General features: G+C 40.6%; 1 protein-coding gene across 1 annotated transcript in view; it reads left to right on the forward strand.

Annotated features, from left to right (window-relative positions):
• Window positions 1-25,658, forward strand: part of LOC117301820 (dynein beta chain, flagellar outer arm-like) — a 106,591-nt gene that overhangs the window by 62,820 nt on the left and 18,113 nt on the right. Inside the window, exons 53-73 of the mRNA XM_033785820.1 lie at window positions 654-890; window positions 1,298-1,540; window positions 2,003-2,208; window positions 2,568-2,734; window positions 4,891-5,041; window positions 6,605-6,761; window positions 7,813-7,917; window positions 8,910-9,084; window positions 9,832-9,898; window positions 10,232-10,399; window positions 10,736-10,850; window positions 11,694-11,819; window positions 12,340-12,559; window positions 12,930-13,193; window positions 13,918-14,124; window positions 14,967-15,117; window positions 21,707-21,855; window positions 22,296-22,552; window positions 23,724-23,828; window positions 24,445-24,669; window positions 25,116-25,278. Coding sequence (XP_033641711.1) covers window positions 654-890; window positions 1,298-1,540; window positions 2,003-2,208; window positions 2,568-2,734; window positions 4,891-5,041; window positions 6,605-6,761; window positions 7,813-7,917; window positions 8,910-9,084; window positions 9,832-9,898; window positions 10,232-10,399; window positions 10,736-10,850; window positions 11,694-11,819; window positions 12,340-12,559; window positions 12,930-13,193; window positions 13,918-14,124; window positions 14,967-15,117; window positions 21,707-21,855; window positions 22,296-22,552; window positions 23,724-23,828; window positions 24,445-24,669; window positions 25,116-25,278 — 3,658 coding nt within the window. The remainder of the gene's footprint in view (window positions 1-653; window positions 891-1,297; window positions 1,541-2,002; window positions 2,209-2,567; window positions 2,735-4,890; window positions 5,042-6,604; window positions 6,762-7,812; window positions 7,918-8,909; window positions 9,085-9,831; window positions 9,899-10,231; window positions 10,400-10,735; window positions 10,851-11,693; window positions 11,820-12,339; window positions 12,560-12,929; window positions 13,194-13,917; window positions 14,125-14,966; window positions 15,118-21,706; window positions 21,856-22,295; window positions 22,553-23,723; window positions 23,829-24,444; window positions 24,670-25,115; window positions 25,279-25,658) is intronic.

Consider the following 25,658-nt stretch of genomic DNA (forward strand, 5'->3'; position numbering starts at 1 on the left):
TGTTTTTTTCTTTCATTATCTTCTTGCAACTTTGAAGACAAATTGAGCCCAATTTCTTTACAGATTGGTGATATTATGTTGGGATACACCAAGTGGAAATACTGGTCTTTGATAACTAGTACCAAACGTGTCCAATGCCTTTAATGCCAAGGAAACTGGATATCAATCCCAGGCTGATGAGCCATATTGGCTCGGACAGACTTTACTACTACTTGTACTTGTACGGTGTCATGGCCGAGTGGTTAAGAGCATCAAATTCAAGTTCTGGTGGTTAAGTCACTTGAGTGTGGGTTCGAATCCCGGTCGTGACACTTGTGTCCTTGAGCAAGATACTTTACTATGATTGCTTGTCTTCACCCAGAGGTAGAAATGGGTACATCGAGGGTAGAGGTTGATATTGTGAATGAAAAAGCCTTTGGAGCGCTGTAAATCGGTAGCCCAGGTTGTATACTCCCCATGGAGCTGAGAAAGAATAAAGGGATGGGCCCATTGACCAGGGGACTAATGTAAAGCGCATTGAGACGGTTATTGTGAAATACGCTATATAAGAATTTGTTATTATTATTTTACTCTGATTATTTCCCCCTTTTGTAAGAATCTTTCCTGACTTACATGTAATTGACTTAAAATACTTTTTCAAATTTTCCAAACAGCTTCAGTTGGTTATCAACCCGTCGCAGCCCCTCTTCAGCAACCTCGTACAGCAAGATTCCGGTATCGTCACCGCCGGTGGCTACAGAACCACCTCCACCGGGAGCAGTATCGGGGAGGATGACCCCACCGATCAGTACCGACCTTGCGAGGATGTGGACAGTGTGAGGGTGCTCTTGCAGGATGCGGTGGAAGAGTATAACAAATCGCATGCCAAGATCAAGCTGGCTTTATACAGAGTGAGTCTAGGGACTAGATTTGTCTTAGATTACAGGAATGCTCGATTTGAAAGAAAGGGGCTAAAAAGTCACATCCTTTTCTTGTGGCGATGCACACCTGTTATCTCTATGAAATTCCTTTTCCAAACAGTGGACTTAATTGCAGCATATACAAATTAGTGGTGCTAATGACCGATCCAGTCAATCTAAATGCTAATCCATTATGGTTAATGATCCAAGTATTCAATGTTAACATTGTTTTCCAATACTTATAACCAATAAGATAAGAAAGAGCGTGCTGAAAACTGCCCATTCCCAAACCGGTGAGTACCAACCCAAGTTTGTCATTTGCAAACTCGGGTCTGCATAAATGGGTGATTCACGTAATGTGTTCCAACATTATACAACATATTTTTATTGCTTTTCAGGAAACACTTCAGCGTGTTTGTCACATCGCGCGCACCATTATGTCCCCCCATGATGTCGGCCACGCTACCTTAGTCGCCGAGGGTAACCCAGGTCTCAGCAACCTCTTTGCCCGTTTAGCCGCCCATCTGTGTGGATTTAGTGTCTTTGAGGTCAACCCATCACCGATGTCCGCTTCGGTCACCTACAAACTTGACCAATTCAAGGCTGATCTGGTGGCAGCGTATACAAAGGCTGGTGTGAAGGTAATTATCTGAGATTTTTTGCTTGACGTGGTCGGTTAGACTAAGCTTTTTTTTTTTGTTCAAATCATCAGTTCAGAGTAGTGATTTATGTCCCTCCCATGACACATGTTTCCTTAAGAAAGCCACCTAAAGATGGTCATTGATTGTTTTGTTTTTTCAATAATACTGATATACCATGTATACAGGCATAATTAGCAAGAAAGATTCAAGCAAAGTCACCTGTGAAAGTTTTAGATGAATACAGTGTCTACTTCTTAAGAAAACAGAAGAAAAGTTTCATGGTATTTTCATCAAGAACGTTGAATCCATCCATATTTTAGCGAAGTGACAGCGGGTACCAACTGCATCACATTATTTATAGCAGTAAGTTTTTATGTCATTAATTTGTTGAGTAATTACCAATCTATGACCCTCCCTAGAAAAGCACCTGTGACTATTGTCTTATTTCTCCATCATTTCCAGGGAGAGAAGATTCTTCTCCTTTTGACCGATGAGGAGCTTCTTAACGAAGACTTCCTCGTCTACGTGGGTGAGTTTGTCGTGACTGGCGCCATCACTCATCTCTTCTCAGCCGAGGAGCAAACGTCCATCATCAACTCGATTCGTACTGAGGTGACCGCCGCTGGACTGACATACACACGGGAGACAGCTTGGGACTTCTTTCTCAAGTAAGTTGGGGGAAAGACCTCAGTCTACTGACGATGACTAGAACAAACTAGTTGAAACATTTCATTCATTTCATTCAATGGTTTATTAAAGATCTATTCAATTCGCTGCCAGCAGCAGAATTACATGAACAGTTACATAGTTAAAAATTTTGAGTAAAACATTACATTAATAATTAAAATGGCCTTCTAAATCTTACACAGAAAAACGGAGAAGTACTGTTCACTCTAAATGGGAGGAGAACAGTTACATACTTAAACAAATCTGAGTGAAATCAATTAAGATGAGTTGGATTTAACCTTATTTTACTTCGTAATCCACAGTACACTTTCCTTTATTTACCATTTTCACCTTTCTGCAGAACTGTATGCAGCAACTTCCGGGTGATTCTAGTGTCCTCTTCAAGCGGGGCGTCATTCCAGGATCGTTGCCGTCGGTACCCAGCCTTAACGGCCCACCTGAGCTGTCATTGGTACCAACACTGGTCTAGAGAGAACCTAGTGGATCATGCACTGTTCCATCTAAACAGTAAGTCATTTGGGTGTTTCAGTAGTATGAGGTCCTTAACGGCACTGGACACGTTTGGTAATTGTCAGAGACAAGTACTCTCACTTAATGTATTTACATGTATGCATAAAATAACAAACCTATGAAAATTTGGGCTAGTTGGTCAATGAAGTTGCAAGAGAATAATGAAAGAAAAAAAACACCCTTTTTGCACAATTTTGTGTGCTTTCAGATGAATAAAGTCATTCATTATTTAAGTGAAAAATTACTTCATTCTCATACTTCAGAGGGAGCCGTTTCTCACAATGTTTTATACTATCAACAGCTCTCCATTTTGATACCAAGTACTAACATTTATTTTGTGTAATTACCAAAAGTGTCCAGTGCCTTTAACTTGCTTACTTACAGGCAGTGGACAAAATTGGTAACTACTCAAAATAATTATTAGCATAAAACCTTACTTGGTTACGAGAAGTGGGGAGAGTTTGGTAGTACAAAACATTGTGAGAAACGGCTCTCTCTGAAGTGAAGTAATTTTACAAGAATTTGATTTCAAGACCTCACATTTAGAAATTGAGGTCTCGAAATTAATCATCTGGAAGCACACAACTTTGTGTGACAAGGGTGTTTTTGCTTTCATTTTGATCTCGCAACTTCGATGACCGACTGAGCTCAAATTTTCACAGGTTTGTTATTTTATGCATACGTTGAGATACACTTAGTGAGAAGACTGGTCTTTGACAATTACCAATAGTGTCCAGTGTCTTTAAGTCGAGTGATATCCTCAAATCACGATTGTTCTCCTTGCCTTTTTGTCCCCCCATTGTCGACTTAAAATCTGCTGATTCCAGACCCGTGTCCATTTTAATGTCAGTGTAGGTTAGGGTTAGGGTCTACCAGGTTTCCTCCTCCCATGCCTTCCTTGTTTATGACCAGTAAAAAGTGTTAATTCATAAGCGTGACACGCGACCTTGCACCTGTTCTTATAAGACAGTTTCTTCATTCCTATTGGTCGAGAGCAACGGCTGAAACAGTTGTGCCACAACACGCGATATGTGTGACGCCCACAGCATTCCCTTATAAGTAGTTTTTTACGCGTGGGCAGCGGAGGGCTCTACCAATTTATAGCTGGAGGGGTGTTGTGTTGAAAGAAATCATTTAACAATTATAATTTTTGCATTTATTTTACTTTTTGACCCAAAAGTGATGATGTTTTTGACCGAAAAGGTATTTATGAATGGGAATCAAAGTGTGTTGAATCGGTTTTCAACTAGTGGTTTAAACCCACCGAGGCCTGGTTCTTTATAATTTACCTCGACTTTGTCTCGGTAATTTATCAAGAACCAGGCCTCGCTGGGATTAATGGGATTAAACCACTAGTTGAAAACCTCTTCACCACACATTGATTCCCTTATTGAATACTGGTGTAGTTCTTCTTTGCTCATGCAGCAGTTGCCAGCAAAACACATGCCTTTAACATGATGTGTTTATCTGAGTGAATATGCTCATTAGTATTTTGAGCATTTCAAAAGAACATCCAGGTTGGTCACTGTTCCAATCTTTGTGTATGGATGGAATACTTATCCGATCAATTAGAACATTCCTTTTTTTTTTTTTTTTTCTTCTTTTTTTCCCTTATATCCCGGGGGATAATGGTTTATTCACAACATTTCACAAAAAAGTACATCAGATCGTCAAAACAAACATCAGTATTAGTGAAAGCAAGACACAGCGTTTTTAAAGAGAATTAACCCTTAGAACATTAATCTTGGAAAAGAACAGAAGAATGATCCCATTCATGCCATTTATGATAGAAACTGGCCAACTTATTGTTACAAGTGGAAATAAATTTTTCCATGGCATAATAATTTTTGAGTTCTGATTTGAATAATAAGAAGGATGGTTTGTTCTTGGACATTTTCATTTTGTAGATATGAAAATGGCAAATTAATAAAATAAGGTTAGTAGCTTTACACTTTTTTGCCAAATAAAAACGTTTCATGGTCAAGGATGATGTTACGCTTAGTCTTGTAATTAATCCATGAAGCAACGTCTGTCAAAAAAGAAATTGTAGCGGCACATGAGCAAAACAAATGAATAAGAGTCTCCTCCTGACTAATTAGAACATTCCTACCAATCCGGCTTTTGAGTTACTCAATTTCCATTTGTGTATCCAGATGTAGAGACGTTAAACCACATTCAACGCGAGAACCTTGCCCATCTCTTAGCCACCATGCACCTGGCTATCAGACAGCTAGACGGTGAAGAACAAGGGCCTGGCCAGTACCGCCATCTGACCAATACCACCTATGAGAAATTCGTCGAGAGGTTCGTATTCAACAGTTATTAATTTATTCAATTCACTTACATTACAAGTAACTTGCTTTTTTTTCACAGAACTTGGGACAGCTTGTACTTTCACCATTGCTCATGGTAAGCTGTGCTATGAAACGGAAATGGGACAGTTGGCACAAACTGGACCATAAGCAGCGTGTAAGTGTATTTCACAGGTAAGAGGAAAACAAGGCTGACAGCTTGTACTTTCACCATTGCTCATGGTAAGCTGTGCTATGAAACGGAAATGGGACAGTTAGCACAAACTGGACCATAAGCAGCGTGTAAGTGTATTTCACAGGTAAGAGGAAAACAAGGCTGACAGCTTGTACTTTCACCATTGCTCATGGTAAGCAGTGCTATGAAACGGAAATGGGACAGTTGGCACAAACTGGACCATAAGCAGCGTGTAAGTGTATTTCACAGGTAAGAGGAAAACAAGGCTGACAGCTTGTACTTTCACCATTGCTCATGGTAAGCTGTGCTATGAAACAGAAATGGGACAGTTGGCACAAACTGGACCATAAGCAGCGCTATGAATTTGGGCCCTGAGCTATTGAAAACCTCTTGGTAATCACTGGATATGAATCCAAAGTTGCCATGGATCACAATACTAAACTAAAAATTGTCACAAGTTTTTATTATTTATAATTGAACATTGTGTTTGAAATGTCATGTATTGCACTGTCAAATTATCATCGAAAATGGCCAACCAGTGACACTGATTGTGAACTGTTTCTCTGAAAGTAAAGTAGGAAAGTACAGTCCTTGGCACGAGTCCTGAGGTTTCTCAACAGCAGTAGGAAAGTACAGTCCTTGGCATGAGTCCTGAGGTTTCTCAACAGCAGTAGGAAAGTACAGTCCTTGGCATGAGTCCTGAGGTTTCTCAACAGCAGTAGGAAAGTACAGTCCTTGGCATGAGTCCTGAGGTTTCTCAACAGCAGTAGGAAAGTACAGTCCTTGGCATGAGTCCTGAGGTTTCTCAACAGCAGTAGGAAAGTACAGTCCATGGCATGAGTCCTGAGGTTTCTCAACAGCAGTAGGAAAGTACAGTCCTTGGCATGAGTCCTGAGGTTTCTCAACAGCAGTAGGAAAGTACAGTCCATGGCATGAGTCCTGAGGTTTCTCAACAGCAGTAGGAAAGTACAGTCCATGGCATGAGTCCTGAGGTTTCTCAACAGCAGTAGGAAAGTACAGTCCTTGGCATGAGTCCTGAGGTTTCTCAACAGCAGTAGGAAAGTACAGTCCTTGGCATGAGTCCTGAGGTTTCTCAACAGCAGTAGGAAAGTACAGTCCTTGGCATGAGTCCTGAGGTTTCTCAACAGCAGTAGGAAAGTACAGTCCTTGGCATGAGTCCTGAGGTTTCTCAACACCATTAGTTTCACCATGGAGGAAGGAAGAGAAGGAGCTCGAACGAAGGGACTTCAAAAGTCGAACCCGTGGTACCGCGGTCGTTTAACGACACCTCGTAAACACACATTGGTAACAGGGTGAAATCAAATTAATAGATGAAAGGTATTGTTATTAAGTTTGCACAATTGATTTGACCTGTTGCAGGTTTTTGTCCATGTACCATCATCGACAGCAGAAGATCCAGACCGAACATGTGACTGTGACCCGAGCTCTTGAGCACATCAACAAAGAGAACAAACTAGCGACCAAACTACAAAAGCAGCTTGAACATGAACTGGTTGTACTCGAAGAGAGGAAAGAGGTAAATTGGTAGATTTGTATTGAATAATAATACATGTACATACATACAACTGAATATTTATAAAGCGCCTTTACATCAAGATCAAAGCGCTGGAAAGAGCAAGACCAATGGACCTATAAATACAACAAATTACATCTGATACAAGCGAGTTTTGAGAGATTTTTGGAACAAAGGCAAAGAGTTATAATTTCTGATGCAGACTGGGAGGTTGTTCCATATTTGCGGAGCAATAAAGGAGAAAGTCCGGTTGTGAGCAGATGAGAGTGTTCTGACATCTGATGGTTGGGTGTTCGGTTAGGCGTGTGTTGTCAGAAGCTGATCGCAAGCTTGAGCGTGGCGGTTGGTAAAGAGCAAGGCAAAGTAAAGATTTGTAATGCGCACATATCCACTCTTCTGGGTGTTTAAGGCGCAGTAAAACCAAATACAAAACGAAAGAAAGACAGCAGAACAAAATTAGTCCTTGCAAACCTGTGACATAAGATGAGTTTTTTTTTAAAGCTCCAGATGCGTGGCACAGATGAAGAAAAAGTCCTGATTGAGGAGAAGCATGAAACTTGATCGGAGATTCCTTGACAGAGTGTAAACTTGAAGAAGTTCTGAGATAGTGGGGAGCCTTGCCGTTAAGTGCTTTGTGGATAATCAGCTTGAAGTTGATTCGCTGAGAGATAGGGAGCCAGTTTAGTTGTTTCAGAATAGGGGTGATAGAACTTGATTTCCTAGACAGTGTCACAATGCGGGCTGCGGTGATTTGGAGCCGTTGAAGACGGGAAATCTGGTTGTTAGGAAGACTGTAGAGAAGAGCATTGTCCAAACCAACAGCGGACAAACTGCCAATTACAGGAATGGAAATATTCAAATGCTGGGCATTTTAAATGGCTTTGTTTTCCAAACTTGCAAATATTAAGCGTAAAACATCGTTTTGACAATTTCAACTTCAAGCTGTATTTTAGGAGATGCAAAGTTTTTGCATTGACACATCCATATACAACTTTGAACTTGATCGATCTACTGAAAGCTACAAATCTGAGTGCCAATTTTATTATTTTGCCAGGGTACTGTCAAGCTTCTCTCTCAGATTGGTCAGGACAAAGCCATCGCTGAACAGCAGATCAAGATTGTACACAAACAGATGGAGAAGATCCAGAAACTGAAAAAGGTATGATTGCTATCGGAGAGTACACCTCAATTGAATTAATAGTGTTGTGTAGTTTTGTATTTCTGGTGATGCACACAGTCTGTAAACATCCTGCTGATCTCAGCCTCGCTACCATGGGCAGCACGCCGTATCGATACCTCTCTCACAGGCTCGCTACCATGGGCAGCACGCCGTATCGATACCTCTCATACAGCCTCGCTACCATGGGCAGCACGCCGTATTGATACCTCTCGTACAGCCTCGCTACCATGGGCAGCGCGCCGTATCGATACCTCTCTCACAGGCTCGCTACCATGGGCAGCACGCCGTATCGATACCTCTCATACAGCCTCGCTACCATGGGCAGCGCGCCGTATCGATACCTCTCTCACAGCCTCGCTACCATGGGCAGCGCGCCGTATCGATACCTCTCTCACAGGCTCGCTACCATGGGCAGCGCACCGTATCGATACCTCTCGTACAGCCTCGCTACCATGGGCAGCATGCCGATGTGATACCTCTCGTACATCCTTGCTACCATGGGCAGCGCGCCGTATCGATACCTCTCGACATTCTTTAAGACGAAAGACATGCGAGCGCGCGTAGAAAATATGGAATAATGAATATGTACGCTCATTAATGGCTCATTTAAATCTGCTAGCATATAGCACATTTAAATTGGCCAATTCCAGGGGTTATGGTCGAGCAAGGCATGCTGGGAAAAAATGACGCGGTGAGATCGATCACCCCTGGGAACGAGGTTGTGCTGATTTGTAACAACTGGGTGTTCCAGGTCTACATGGTCATGAATTTTAAAATAAGGGGGAACCAAACACACAAGCCTTTTTTAGGAATTTCACATTTTGTCCAATCCCATCCCTGTCATTTTAGACATGATGACTTTGTGCTTGTTTTAAAACTTCAACGTCATTGAACATTTCCCTTTGTATTTTAAAGGTTCCAAAAGCTCATGAAAGAATTTAAAAAAACACCTTATGTCAATCACTTCTCAGGCCCTACCGCAGTACTCACTTGCTCATGCGAGGGCGGTGTACAAGACGGTTGCCGTCGTGCAGGATACCAAGAAGGTTGTGCAAGAACTGGACATCAACTCACTAGGGGAGCTGAGAGGAATGCAGAAGCCTGATGTAGACATTGAAGACCTCATGGCTTCTATTATAATGATATGTAAGTACACAGTATTTGACAATAGACCGATCCATTAGGCTCCGCCCAAGGCACACGTGTGATCAAGAACATGTGAGCCTCTCCAATGCCATTCTGCACAACTCTGTCGCGCGCACCAAGCATACACGCACGCATGTCGGACTTATTTTGTCTGACTTGTGGTTGCGCAATGGGTTGTGGTTTATTAGTCAATCTGCAATGGGGTAGAGTTTAATGGATTGGTCTATTACCAAAGGTGTCCACAGCTTTAAGTTTGTTTGCTTAATAATTGTTTAAAAACCTCAAATGTGTATTGCCAGCCTTGTTAAACGGGCACTGAACACATTTGGTAATTGTCAAAGGCCAGAACTCTCACTTGGTGTATCCCAACATATGCATACAATCACAAATTTGTGAAAATTTTGACTCAATTGGTCGTCAAAGTTGCAAGAGAATAATGAAAGAAAAAACACCCTTGCTGCACAAATTTGAGTGCTTTCAGATGCCTCGAAAAGGCTTCAGGCCTGAAGTCTTTTAATATTTGAGTGAGAAATAACCTTTTTTGAAAAACTATGATACTTCAGAGGAAGCCCGTTCTCACCATGTTTTATACTCAACAGCTCTTCATTGCTCTGTACCAATTAAGTTTTTATTCCAATAATTACTTTGAGTAACTACAAATATTTTCCAGTGTCTTCAAATGAAAGCTTATAACCCTCAGCATTTGAATGTCGTTCTTATTTCCTGTTACTTCTGTTTTTACTTCAGTGAAAAGTCCCTCATCTGACCTGACTTGGAGCAAAGGTGCCAAACGTCAAATGGCTAATATTGAAAGGTAAATAAACTTATCACCATGTTTCAGAAAAAGTCATTCTTTTTATCAGATCAGTGTTTGAAAGAAGTACATCCTATTATTTTCTGGTTGAGCTGACACAGTTTAATGTTGGGTTGCCATAGTAGTATTTTTTCTCACATTCCACCTCTAGGACCCTGGTATGAATCCCGTCCATTTATGTGGATCGGGTTTTCAGTCCATGCTTAGCTTTAAACAGAGTGTCGTTATTAACTTCACTACCAGGGAGTTCTTAATTGGTCTCAACATGTAGCTTGCTCATTTGTCAGGAGACTATTTTGATAATTTTTTCCAAACTATTTGCCTCCTTTTCAGATTCCTAGAGGAGCTGATGTTATTCGACGACAGTGAGCTTCCAGAGAGTACGTTGAACCTTGTAGAACCGTACCTCAAGAAGGCTTCATTTCAGCCTCAGAACATGCAGAGGAAAACCAACAACCTGGCTGCAGCTTCACTCTGTAAATGGGTCCGAGGAGTAGTCAGGTAAGGAAGTGTTTCATAACGGTAAAGCTCTATAAAGGTTTGTCGAGGTTCTCCACAAAATACGGAAACTATACAACCTTTTCACCAGTGGGTGTGTTAACATTGAAGTACTCTGGTCATTAAATAATAATAATAATAATAATAGTGGCAATTTATAATGCGCCATGTCTGTCTAAAAGACACTCCTGGCGCAGGAGAGACGCTGAAGCCAGATTGCATAGAGTATCGTTAAGCACACAAATCAGTTTTCAAATGGGTTTTGGAGCTGGAATAGGTAGTGATTTGTTGGAGTTTAAAGGCACTGAGTTTGGCTAACCTCTTATTCTGGTCTTACAGATACCATCGTTTGATGATCTCCAAGGTGAAGCCTCTCCATGCTAAGGTTGAAGAGACGACCGCAGCGGTGGAAGAAGCCGAGCATCGATTGTCGACGCTAGAGAATAAGAAGAAGGTAACACCTCAGGCCTGCCAGAGTCGCCCCGAACCAAATAGATTAATAGATTAGGAGCAACTCTAGGTCGATTCAAATAATTATTGGTTTCAGACAGGAGACCTCAACATAACATATTGGCTTGGCATCGACGTCTGAAAACAAAGCGCTTCAGAGTAGTTCCGAGCAACTGAACAGTCGATCTTTCTACTTCTACACGTGCAGTCGCTCCTAACTGTTTCCGATGTCAAACTTTTCATGTACTTAATTCAGAATTTGGTTCGGCGCAACTCTGTAGCGCCTGTCTGAAAAAGGTGTGAGATACATTGTTTATTTATAGACGCTTCATCCGGAGTATTTTCACTCTTTTAAAAGAAAAGAAAAAAGAAACCTCCAAGTTTTAATGTGAAAAAGGTGTTTTTGCATGTCGATCCTGAGCAGGTTAGAGCACCGGAATCAAACTCTGGTGTTTCTGATCAGCAGAGTTGGGGTTTGATTGCAGGTTGTGACACTTACTTGTGTCTTTAAGCAAGACGCTAAACCAATATTGCTGCGTTATTCAGATGGGACGTAAAGCCGTTGCGCTTATTGTAAAGACATAAAAGAGAAGGGGTTCGCCCCAGTGTCCCTAGTCTGTTCAGCAGCATATTGTGCCACAGCATCTTGTAAACCATTACATGGTGCTATGAAGGAATAGGTATCGTACTTTAAAACATACATGTAGCTCCACATACCTTGCAAGAAATAATACAGAGCGCTTGGATAGACCCCTGGGGTTTTGATAAAGCATGATATAAGAATCTAGTTGTATTATTTAATACACTTGACTTACGCTTCATCTTTCTTTCTACCATTGCCTTGAAGGCCCTTGAGATGCGTCTTGCAGACCTGTCTCAGAGTTTTGAAGAAGCAACAGTTGACAAGAACGATCAAGAGGACCTGTCTAAGAAGATGAGTAGAGAGCTACAGACAGCCAACAAATTCAAAGAGGTAAAGCCCCGGTCACACCGAACTCGTTCTCATTACGTTCTGAAAAAATGTAGCCAAAAGGGCTGAAACTGTGTGCAACGAAGTATACATAGTAGTAACTTGTTACGGTCTGTTTACGAACTTCATGGACGGACTCGGACGGGTCTGCTCAAAAACTTTGGCGGACTACTCCTACCTGCATGTAGACAGAGTAGCAAGATACTTAAAACGAGAAGGACTTACTACAAACGAAATTGCTGTACTTGGATCATACTAGGGACCTGCTTGACGTGTTGGGGTCTGGAGTGTTTTGGATGCGAGTGTGCACACAGATCGGGTCTGTTTGTAGCATTTTCATCCCATACAAATGGGAAAAAGGGAGCGTTTCCAATAAGAGTTTCCGCCACTTTGATGGAGAAAAAATTAATTCTTCCTGAGAAACCCTGTTGACAACTGCTAGGCAATGTAGTTTAACCACTATTGGATAGTTTTTGTTTCTTGGTGTTAAATGTAGATACCCATTCATCACTGTTCTGATTAGATTCTTGAGATGGAGCACAAACACTGCATCCAGATCTGCCAGTCGCTCCCGCAGCGAGAGTTTGCCATCCCAGGCGCTGTTGCCATGGCAGCGGCATTCGCTACCTACCTCGGAGCTTACGATACCAAGTTCCGACGAGTCATGCTCACCATTCAGTGGCCAATGTGTCTTCAGGAGAGAGGTGTTCCACTTCTGATCGATGCTGTCGACCCTATGAAAGGTATAAAATAGGATGGTAGTTTGTTTTGATCATCTGTAGAGTCGTTATAGCGCCCTCTTGTGACCTCTTTTATGCTTAGCCAGGGTACGGTGAGAGTGCTTCACCACAAAGTAGATACAGTGAATACAAAATTTAGAATACTTAACTGAGTCTTTGTTTATTTAAGCACAAAAAGTAGTTAAGCACAGCAAACTTTATGCTAACCAGATTAGGGTTAGCAGCTACATTGCCTTGCCATGTACAATTTGTGACTTGATCCTGCTTATGTGTGCTTAGCAGAAAAGTATTAAGCAATTATTTATGTTTTACCAGCTCTATGAAATTGGCCCAGGTTGTAACATATCAATTAATAATGATTTCAAACCCCCAGGCTGGATAGTGGAATGGGCCATCCACACCAATCGCACCCGCTCCAACACTGTGATCAGCTCGGTCCAAAGTAACGACGGGGGTGCGAACACGCCCAGGGATGCCCAAGAGCAGCCCCAAGAGATTCGAAGGGAGCTTGACGATGAGAATGTGGGCGGAGTCGAGATGCAAGAGGAGGCGAAAGAAGGGGGTGTGGAAGAACGAAATGAAACAATCTTGGAAGAAGGAGAAATTGCTGCAGAGACTGAAACCCAAAATAAAAACGGTATTTCAGTTTTTAACTGTTTTCATTTTGTTGTAATTATTCAATGTACATTTTTGTACTCTTCTTGGACAAAGGTTGGCGCTGGTACTCGTTAAAGGCATGGACACCATAGGTAATTGTCAAAGACCAGTATTCGCTGGACACTATTGTATTTACTCAAAATAATTATTAGCATAAAAACTTACTTGGCAACAAGCAATGGAGAGATGTTGGTAGTATAAAACATTGTAAGAAACGGCTCCCTCTGAAGTAATGTAGTTTTTGAGAAAGAGGTAATTTCTCGCTCAAAATATTAAAAGACTTCAGGCCTGAAGCCTTTAATTAAGCATCTGAAAGCACACAAATTTGAGCAACAAGGGTGTATTTTCTTTCATTATTTTCTTGCAACTTCTATGACAAATTGAGTCTAAAGTTTCACAGATTTGTTATTTTATGCATTTATGTTAGGATACACCAAGTAAGAACACTGGTCTTTGACAATTACCAAAGGTGTCCAGTGCCTTTAAGCCTTTACTTTGTGTAACTGTGGGTCAACCTTTATACTCAATAAAATTGTCCTACTCTCTCCCAAAAACCAGATATCACGCCTGAAATAATAGCACAAAATAAACAAGGATGAATAGTCAAATTAGTTTGAGTGTTTTTTTTTAAGTTGTTCTTTAACAATGTTGGTGTGGGGATGGCCTCATTATGCTATAACTTTTTTTTTTTTTTTCTTGAACAGCTGTTCAAGATACACCAAGAAATGGGGTACCAGGAGACATCAATGGTGGGTACCGGTCGCCAGATATTCAAACAGTAACGGAGAGTCAGTACAACTATACAGTGGATAACTTCCCACAGATTAGCAGCAATGACTTCACGCGTTACGTCCAGGCGTTGATTAAACTTCTGGTGGGCGAGAGCGCCCTTCAAGAATGGATCACCAAAGGTGAGTGAGCGTTGTACATTATGGGAGTTCAATCAATCAATCATGAATAAATAATTTATAAAGCGCCTAAATCAAAGGTTTGCTTAAAGGCGTTGAGGCACAGATTAAAGTCATTGATGGTGTAGGCTTTCAGAAGTGACTTGAACATGTTTAAGGATATTGTGTCCCTGATGTAATTTGGAAGTTTATTCCAGAGTTTGGCTCCAAATGCTGAAAAGGCTCTATCAGCAAAAGTGACGTGGCTTGTTCTTGGCACAATTAAGTATGGTGAACAGGAGCTACATATTTGATCGAAGCTGTCTCTGTTTAGCACCAACTTCTAGGGCACAATAATCCTGCCTGATGTAGAACATCTGTATCAGGAAAACCATTGCATGTTCAAAAGGAATAATCTATGATCCCTAAAATATATATTCATAAATACCTAAGACAGTTTATCCATTCTGATTGGTCGAGAGGGCATCACGAGGTGTTGTTTGAACGAGGTGTTGTTTGAACGGATGATGTAACACCAGTAAAAAGTGTTATAACATGGGCGTGACATGCGCGCTTGCACCTGTGCGTATAAGACAGTTTCTTCATTCCTATTGGTCGAGAGCAACGGCTGAAACAGTTGTGCAACATCACGCCGTGGCCTGGTTCTTGATAATTTACCTAGACTTCGTCTCGGTAAAATTATCAAGAAACAGGCCTGGTTGGGATTAAACCACTAGTTGAAAACCTCTTCACCACACATTGATTCCCTTACTCACGTATTCCAGTCATAATTTTTACCCCTCATACAATCCACGCCAAAAAAAACCACAATAGAAGCAATGAATGTGTTGTTCCTTATCCTTCAGGTCTCTGTCTACAAGATATGGAGAATCTTGCTATCCAGAAATCGTCATGGCAACGACCTCCGTTCCTGATTGACCCCCATATGGAGGGAGTGCGCTGGCTTCGAAAGGTCATCCATCGGAGAAAGCTGACCAATATCGATATGCACACCAGGTACGTGAAGACATTTTGAAGAAGCAAATCAGCGCTACTGCAAAACAGCTGGCGTTTTGTAGAAGTGCCAAGTACAAAAAAAGTACTGTATTTTCAAACTGATTGTTAATTATGTGGCCTTATAAGTATTTATTGTTTCTTGTTATTATGGGATTAGGCATGTGGAGTATCATGGCTGAACGGTTAAGGGCATTGGACTCATGCTCTGATGTTTCAGATCAGCTGAGTGTGGGTTCGAGTCCCGGTCTTGGCACTTGTTTCCTTGAGCAAGATGCGTTTTGCTTGTCCTTTGAATGGGACAATAAGCCATAGGTTCTGTGTACTAGGATGGGTAGTGCATGTAAAACAACCCAGGGGTGGCTTTCACAAAGAGTTAGGACTAGTCTTATTTCGAGTTAGGACGAGTTACTAGTCCTAACTTAGGACTAGCTGTACGTTTTTGATATCTCTTAGGACTATTCCTAAGTTAGGACTAGTCCTAACTCTTTGTGAAATCCACCCCAGAACACTTACTGTGAAAGAGTAGGGGTTATTCCTGGTTTCTGGTTTTAATAGAAAGAAAGAACATTGGTTACAGGTTTCTTCAGGCTTGTGAGTTCAGTGATTAAGTTACTTGTGAGGCATTCTTGGTTTCATTACCAGAAATAATGTAATAATAATATTGTTGGGTGTTGATCCTGGTGTTTCTGGTTCACATACAGCAAGCACCCTTCTTTACAGGTTTCCTCAGGCTTGCAAGCTATAGTGGGTGTGTTCGTTTAGCTTCCCTAGGTCTACCCCGCGGTGCTCACACGGATGAGCCCCTGACAAGAGCTAAACGAACGATCACACTCGCCCTCTCGTGGTGACGGCATGGACCTCAGGTCACCCCCAAGTGACCCACTCCACACAAGCAAGGCACTGGGGGCTGACCCGGGTGAGCCCTGTCAAAGCTATTCGAATGTATCGGGGCAGACCGGGGTCGACCCATGGAAGCTAAACGAACGCACCCTATGATAAGTTCACTTATGAGGCATCCTTGGTTTCATTACAGTATGTTGTTCATTGTCTCTTGATATTAAACAGGGTGGGATTGGCATGTCTCCAAAATCTGCGTTTATGTTTACTATTATTACTAACTTGTTTTTGCTTGTTTTATCTCTTTCCATTCTAACACGCTACCTCTCTATTGGACCACGTTGTCTTATTTCAACAGATGGTATGTTGTGTGTGTGTTTGTGTGGTTAACCTCAATAAAAATTTGCATCCAAAAATTAACATCCAAAAATATAAAAGACTGAAAACTTTTTTAGTGTGCCAAAGTTTGTTACTTTCACTTGCCACGTGACTACAGTGGTCTTTAAATATTTAAACATATTTGTGGCTTGCCCATTAGAAGCAGAAATAACATGAGACAGAAAATGTAGATGTTTTTTTTAATTGGGATACAGTAGAAAATTTCATATCTGAACATGATCTTTACTTAAAACTTTTTATATGAATGGAAGTAGGTCAAACCTGGTGGCCCTTTGCAGCCGCTATGGACATTTAGTACAAGGTGGTTGTGGCCGCTATGGTCTTTTTCGTGAAAAAATGTTCAGGAAAGTAAAGCCAAACAGAGACTTTGTTTAGTTTTAGAAATATAGCTCATGTATCAACATGGGAATCATTGGAAAATGTCAATTTAGGACATGAATTTTAGTTTAACCTATTCGTTTTGAGTAAAAGTAGATCAAATTTAATGACCCAATTTGGGAATGTATACATATTCAAATATATGAAAATTCAAATTAAGGAAGTGATTTTCACTTTGTCCATTTAAGTGTTAATAACAAGTAATGCTACATTTTCTTCTTGTGCAGGCGTCACCAGCAAATAACTATTTATTCCAAAGAGACTTTTGAATTGTAAGACGTGTGTGAAGTGTGTGCTTTGTTGTGTGAATTTCCTTAAGAAAGTACCAAGAGGTTTTGCCATCTGCACTCATGTCACAAAAAGCTGTCTTATGCACTTGGTTTATACCACACTGTTTTTACTTTTTTTATTTTTTGCAGCTCATTTTAGAGAAAGCATGTCAGCATGTATGGCGGAAAGGATACGCACGCGTCACACGCCGCGACTGATGCCTAGCTCAACATGTTGGTGGTCATTAGGTTTACGTGTAAACGCCGCGTCGCCTAAAATGCGCACTTCACGTTCTATTTCTATGGTCAATACGCACAAATTTACCACAACTTTACAGTGTTGTAGCATTGTGTCCGCCATACCTCAAAAAGGCTTATTGATAGATGACCTTTCATCATGACCTTCATATATGTTTGAAGGAAGATGATTTCTTGTTTTCCGTTTTAACAACCCTCCTACTATTGGTACCATTTCCAGCAAGTTGACCTTTTGAAACCAATCAACTGCAAGCGTTGTTTATGATGGCCAACTGTACACAGTATAAAAAATTGAGTGCTGCGAGTGTACTACGATTCTTGTGGTGATTTGCAGCGCGTTTATTTTTCTCAGACAAAAGCGAGAGACAATAAACCACTCTGGGAATGATGTACAGAGGGAGTTGTCAGTTGTAGTTGAAACCACAGCACAAGTTAATGCAATCACTGTTTGCTATTTGCTACATACATTTTTGCTTGTTTGAGGTGTGTTCACCTACTTTGCACTAACATATTAAACTAAAATAGATTAACATTTCGTATTATATTTAATTCCGTACTTAACAGTGCAAGACAAAATATAATGGACAGTATTGTTTGTAGAGGCTAGAATTTTGCAGTGACACAATGATGTGATTTTTTGAGGACAAATAGCGTCCTTACTGAAGTCAAATTCCGAATGTGTAGTAGAGAAATATGGTGGTATAATTTGGTTTCAAACATCAATTGTTTCAAAGCAAATTGCTTCATGTGAGCTTCAAATCTTGGCAAATGTTTGAATATTTTTTAAGAATTTGTCTACAAATTTTTTTTTTATTTAATGGAAGTGGATCAGATCTTGCAGCCATTTGCGACCACTATGGGCATTTTTGTACAAGTCGTTTCCCGCCACCATGGTTTCAAAACATGCTAAAGGGTTAAATTATTGTGTCACAGCAAACCATTCCTCACTCACCAACTGCTAATGCAAACCCTAACATTTCATCTTTATTTAGCATTACGTTGTATGATTTGCCGGTACATATATGTTCCGACACCCCTAATGTATTGTCCTTATCCCAATTCTAGCCCTAACCCTAACGTTTAGATCACAAGGGGTTGAGGCCGAGTGGTTTAGAGCATCGGACTCGGGTTCTTAAAGGCAGTGCTATTGGTAATTACTCAAAATAATTATTAGCATAAAACCTTTCTTGATTACAAGTAATGGGGAGAGGTTGATAGTATAAAACATCGTGAGAAACGGCTCCCTCTGAAGTAACATAGTTTTCGAGAAAGAAGTCATTTTCCACGAATTCGATTTTGAGACCGCAGATTTAGAATTTGAGGTCTCGAAATCAAGCATCTGAAAGCACACAACTTCGTGTGACCATAGTGCGACAAGGGTGTTTTTTCTTTCATTAATATCTCGCAACTTCGACGACCTACTGAGCGCAAATTTTCACAGGTTTGTTATGTATTTGTTGAGATACACCAACTGTGAAGACTAGTCTTTGACAATTACCAATAGTGTCCAGTGTCTTGAAGTCATCTGAATGTGGGTTTGAATCCCGGTCGTGACACTTGTGTCCTTGAGCAAGATGCTTTATACTTTATTAATAAATACCTCAGACAGCTTCGCCATTCCTATTGGTGGAGAGCGCGTCACGTGGGGGTGTTTAAACCTTTGATAATGACCAGTGTTTATAACTGGTTGTGAGCGGATACACCGCGCTAGTCTTGGTGCAAGATGTTTCTTGTTACGGGCGATGCAGGCGCTGTCGGTGAGTTGGCCGCACTGTGTGTGAAAGGAAAACCAGATCGTGTTGCACCGAGACTATACGCGCATGCGCATGAACAGAACCGGACACTGTCGTAAATAGGTGGTCAAAACAATGCAACATACGGACGTCGCACATGTACATACCCTGGTAGAAACATACAGAGCTCAAGCGGAAACAATTTGACTGAGTTTCTTACTTTATTACGCCTTTTAACCAAAAAGGCATTTATGAATGGGAATAAAAGGGTAGCTACTAGTTCTTTCACGGCCGTTTAAAACCTTGCAGGGTCGAATTCCCGTGTGATAAAGGCCTTGCCTTCGGCTCGGGCCTTTATCACACGGCAACTCGACCCTGCCTGTTTTAAACGGCCATGAAAGAACTAGTCGCTACCCTTTTATTCCCTTAATTGCTTCTCTTCACCCAGAGGTATAAATGAGTACGTGGACGTTGATATTGTGTTTGAAAAAGTCTTTGGAGCACCATGGCAGCTCGAGGCTGTATACTCCCAAGGGAGCTGAGAAAGAATAAAAAACTGTTATTGGCCCAATGACCAGGGCACAATTTAAAGCGCATTGATGCGTTATTAATATTAATTTTGGTTTTTACCCATACACCAATGTGTGTTAGCACTGTATACTCAGTACTTTCCCGAGTCCTGTGTAAAAATATCACAGGCATGTTACTCAGGTGGGATTCAAACCCACGACCCTTGCAATTCCAGAGCAGTGTCTCACCAACTAGACTGATGCGTTATTGTCAAATGCAGGAAATAAGAAATAGGTATAATGATGATCATTTGATTATATGTTTGTCGGAACATAGGGGTGTCGGAACATACATGTAAAGCAGTCACCAATAGTTTATAGTAGCAATATAATTTTCCATTCATTTTGAGCTCATTTTTCCCCTTGCATGCTCCCATGTACAGTCGCATGGAGGATAAACTCGGGTAGGTATAAACAATCCACCGATGTATTTTTTTCATTTTAATTTAAAAAAAAATTAATTTTTGTATTTTAATAAACTGTCTTCCTTGCAGCTTTTTTCATTGAACAAACACAGACTCTGGATTCTGATGTCAACCAGTGACTAAACGTGTTTTCATATTTTTAATTTTTTTTTTATGTGTTCTTGATTGTTACATAACAGTGAATACTCATTTAGGTCCAATGGAACAAACACAGACTCTGGATTCTGATGTCAACCAGTGACTAAACGTGTTTTCATATTTTTAATTTTTTTTTTATGTGTTCTTGATTGTTACATAACAGTGAATACTCATTTAGGTCCAATGGCGACGGAGGTTTCTGGTTATGGAACTCACTTCTCTATCATATTCGTACTTCTCCATCACTTTAGCCTTGTCTAAGGCTATACAAGCACCCCGCTTTGATTTCACCAGGTAGCGTTGACAAAGAACTGCTGTACTGTTACGGTACTGGGTATATACATATATACAGTACTTGATACCGTAGGGTCGAAACATGGTTTTTCAAGGTATTTCAACCTGGTACAATAAAGTCAATCTATGAATTAATAGCGGGGTGCTTCTGAAAGAGCCTTGGACAAGGCTACCAAAAACAGGTTGAAAACACATCTCATGCAAAGCGTGTATGATCAGGATCATGTGTAAATGCCTACTGTATATTCATATCATATGATTGCATCTTGATGATACTATGTACATGTATGTTGCTTTTGTTTTTATGGTCATGTTTGTTATGTATGCGCCATGAACAGGTTTTTTGTATGCGCCATGAACAGGTTTTTTGTATGGATTTGTGCGCATTGTAAACATTTTGCATTATTACTAATATTATAGTAGATTTCAAGTCGCAATATGAAACATTAAAGGCAGTGGACACTATTGGTAACTACTCAAAATAGTTATTATCATAAAACCTTTCTTGATTACGAGTAATGGGGAGAGTTTGATAGTATAAAACATTGTGAGAAACAGCTCCCTCTGAAGTGACGTAGTTTGCGAGAAAGAAGTAAGTTTCCACGATTTTGATTTTGAGACCTCAGACCTATTATCTCGCAACTTCGACGACCGAATGAGCTCAAATTTTCACAAGTTTGTTATTTTATGCACATGTTGAGATACACCAAGTGATAAGACTAGTCTTTGACAATTACCAATAGTGTCCAGTGTTTGAATTGATAACTGTTTTATGTCCATTCAGTAAGGCTTAGAATTTCATCTTGATAAGGCAAGGTTATTTCTTTTTCGGAAGCAGCATTTCCATTGTAATATTTGGGTGAGAAAGAAGAATTAGCTGTTGCAATTGCTCATCAACCCTAAAAGACCTGTGGTATAAAAGCAAAAAATAGGCAATGGCCTCATGTTTTGACCCTAGCAGAGTCTTTCTCGTAGGCTAAAGAATTACTGAAATATGGTAGAAAGCTTCCCTTTAAATATTAATTGCTGAGGTGCTGTAGTTTTGTGGGAAATGAGTACATTTTAAAATTATTTTAGCATGTAAAAAGAGACACTCCTGAAAAGATTGCTCAGTGATTTTCCCTTTTTTCTCAAAAACTTGACGACTAATAAAGCTGAAACTTCTACAGGTAAATTATATTACATACATGTTTATTCACAGTGAGTACGGATTCATGTCATGGCCAATAAATGATCTATCAAATAGAGAAGTCGTAACAATAAAGTTATTTGATGTTATTATTTGGCAGGTTTGATCCATCCATCGTTGTTCAGATTGAGAAGGCCATTCTCTCTGGCCTTCCACTGGTTCTAGTGAACTGTGATGAGAGACTGGACAGTATGGTTATGCCTCTGATTCACCATGCTAACCACGGCAATGAGTGCAGTACAGCAGAAGGTATGTATTGGCAGTGGCATAAACTTACACCCATTTCAGCCAGAGTTGCGCAGAACCATAGATTAGGAGCGACTCTAGGTCGACCCAAAGTTTGGTTTTCAGACAGGCGAACATAACATTCACATTAGCTCCACTCATGGCAAGATCGACTTCTGAAACCAAGGCGCTCCAGAGTCGTTCCATACAACTGCAAAAGTTGATTTTTCGACTTCTAGGGCGTCGAGTTGCTCTTAATTGTTTAAGACATCAAACTTTTCATGTACTTAATTCAGAAGTTGGTTCGGCACGAAAAGAAAAAAAAACATTAATAAATAAATAAATAAGATAATTTTACTTCTTTGTGTACATCTTCTCAGCTTACTTTTGTTTTGGTTTAGTTTCATGGTACAAAATTGATTCAAAAGTCACCTCCCCCTCCCCCTTCTCTTTCTAACACCCAGATGCAAGGCTCATCAAGTACTGTGGTCGTCGTCTCCTTGGTCACCAGAACTTCTGTGTGTCAATGACAACGTCCCTACCCAACCCGCAGTTCTCCCCCCGCATTGCCTCTACCACAACACTGATTAACTACAGCCCATCTCCGGAGGCATTGAAGGAAGCTCTGCTTGCCAGAGCGTTCTGGAGGGTGTCTCCTGCCCTCTACGCTGAGCGTCGTAAAGTACTGAGGGCGATAAGACAGCATCGATCAACACTACAGGTACACTTCGCCTTTCTGTCATGTCTTGAAAATGAGAATATTTGGTTTGCAGTAACACCATGCGTGTATCTACTTGCCAGGTAGATTTTGTTTTATAGACAAAATAATTTTTTTGTAGGTTTTGTGTAGATTTTTTGTACATAGATTTTGTGTAGATAGGTAGATTTTGTGTTGCTTTATATTCTACTACCGCGAAGTAGATTTTCGGAATTCAGGAGATTTCTCAGTTCTAAAAAGACCTGTCCTGCTTTTTTACTACTCCCATGACTACCGGGGCTTCTTTAGCTTATTGGATCGTCATCAGCTTCACTGCTGCCGTGTGGGTTCTTATTTGGTCTCAACTTTTCCACTAGCTGGCTTTAAGCCCGGTTCATACTTCCTGCGAATGCGAAAAAAAATTTGACGTGAATTTGACGTTACAACCCTCCCTTCGCACCAATATTCGCACTTGAGTTGAGGGGAGTTGAACTGCTGCGAATTATTCGTTGCGAATTTGTGACGTCAACATTCGTAGCGCATTCGCAGGAAGTATGAACCAGGCTTTAGTCATAGTCAGGGGACTAATAATGATCCAAATTTTGTTTACATTGCCCGGTAAATTATCAATGTTTATATATCACCAAAGTCAATTCTTTTCATACGATTGGAGGATTGGAGTTCATGTGGCAATCTTTATTCACACCATTCATGGCAAGTCACTGATCGTGCATTTTGGTTACAAACAGCATGCATTTCTGCTGTTTTCTCAGCAAATAGACACTATATTCAGCTAAATTTTCACATTTGAATTTTATTGTATGTTTCATTATAACTTGATTTGGGGTTGAACAAAGAGTAATTCGCGAGAGTGGGACTCAAACCAATGGCCTCCGGATTAACGTGCCAGTGCTCTACCAACTGAGCTATCTAGCCTATTTTATCAATATCTTTTGTCGGAGGTGCACGTCAGAAGCCATACAATCGTAAACTGCTGTGTCGCCGGAAACCACTCCACTATTTATGACACAACCCGGGCAGCCAGGGGATCACCTTAAGGGGATGGAAATTTTTTTTTTTAATTGGTGTATAAATCAGCATTCGTTGAGAAAACACAATCTATGATCCTGTCTTTAAAGATAAAACTTGATTCTACTGTTTCCTCATTAACACCCTCTGTCTTTGATTCTAACAGGTCCTTGAGGAGCAGTTACTTCAGACACTAGAGGGGGAGGTTTGCTCTGGTGACATCACAGCTCACACTGACTACGTCTCCGCTATTGTGGATAATAAAGACCAGGTATGTTTTATTCTCGTATAAGTTTGCGGTAACACCATTTAAATTTCCTGTCTGAGTTCCTAATAACAATAATTTGTGAGACGTATTATCCTGACTAGCAGCTGAGAAGCTAAATTGTTATGCATGCAGCTACAGTGTGTTTAAACCGCAGGCATGCGAGAGTGCTATGGCAGCCAGCCAGTGTTTGATGTTTTCGGAGGGAGGAAAACCAGAGGGGCTGGATAAAAAACCGTCATGGCGTAGGAGAGAACCAAGAACATTGTTTTCTATCCTCTTTTATTATGTTATTTGCAAATGTAATTGGGTAGTCTTTAAGTGCTGCCACTACATTCTTGAAGTATGTTAGTGTAACAAGTCCTGGAGGCTTTTCACTTTTCCATAAATACTACAGTGAAGTCGAGAAATCGTTTCTGGGACTCCGTTTTCAGAGCTCTATAATTCAAATCTTATTTGTAAGTAGCTAATCTCACCAAACTTACTTCCATTGCCACATCAAGTTTTGGACTTCCTGTCATATCTAGAACTTGTATCTGTGTACAGCACAGACAGGAGTCCTACATAGGGCTATTGTAACCGTAGTCTCTAAGATTGTCTTGAATTCTGTGCTCATCTTTAGGTCTATGTGAAGCTCGTTGAGGCTGAGCGTATCTTAGAAACCCTTGACAACATCCGGGATGAGCTGGTACCCGTAGCCAAGCGAGGCGCCATGCTATTCTCTATCACTGCTAGTCTGATGGGTGTGCAGCATGAGTACCAGTTCTCGTTGCCGTTCTTCCTCTGGATGTTTGATCAGGCCGTCGGCGAAGACCAAGAAGAGGAGATTGCCAGCGATGACGGAGAGGTAAAGAAATCAACCAATTAAAGGAGAGAAACAAATGTGATTTGATCAATCAAAATTATTTGTTTGTTGATCTAGGTAATTTGAAGAAAGAATTTTTGTTTATACATTTGAATTGAGCATAGTCTATACTGGTCCAAAAGATGTGAAAGTAGAAACACCAACAGATGTGAGAGAATAAAACTGAAAAACGTTGAAAAAGGGGTTTAAAGTCAAGTTGTTTATTGAAAATACATTGTCACATTTTCTTTCAATGGTAGTTTCAACCCTTTTCTTATGTTATTTATCAGGAATGAAGTTGCTAATACAAAATAAGTTTTCTGTTTAGAAAAGGAATTACATAAAGATAACAGGTGTGAGTTGCCAAATGAAAAGGATGTTTCATTTCTAGCTTCTTTCTTTAGTGGAGCTTTCCGATAATGTTACCTTTTTTGTGATTGCTCATGAAGGACTTGGATAGTGCCACCGAGGTGGGAGGTCACCATTCCCCCTTACGCCCATTAGGGGTGAGTGCCAGCACCCGCTTCACAGAGAATGCACCCCCTCTGACTGATCAAGACACCCAGGAAAGCGGAATCACCCAGGATGGGAGTGAAGCTCCAGGCTCAACAGGTATACCTCTTTCACTTTGCACAAATTTCTTAAAACCGCAATCAATTTTCGGCCCAAGCTTTTTAAAGTTGCTAAGCCAAGGACAGGCAAATCTTGCTGAAGAAAAGAATTGTTACCAACCAAAACGATGCACATTGCATATGAGAGGGACCCTGCATACTCTTGCTTTGGAGATATAAATCACAGGAAACCTCCATTTAAAAATTTCTTAGTCAGGCTACCAAATTTTATAGACAATACACCCTTTTAGGTGAATGGGTGTGTTAACACTGTCATTACTTACATGTGTAGGTCATTAAACTTAACGGATCAGCAGTTAATCTGCCTGTAAATACGGAAATGCTGAAGAGCACAAAGAAAGTCATATCTTATTCGATTTC

The sequence above is a fragment of the Asterias rubens genome, chromosome 17 (assembly GCF_902459465.1).
Source record: "Asterias rubens chromosome 17, eAstRub1.3, whole genome shotgun sequence".
NCBI lineage: Eukaryota > Metazoa > Echinodermata > Asteroidea > Forcipulatida > Asteriidae > Asterias > Asterias rubens.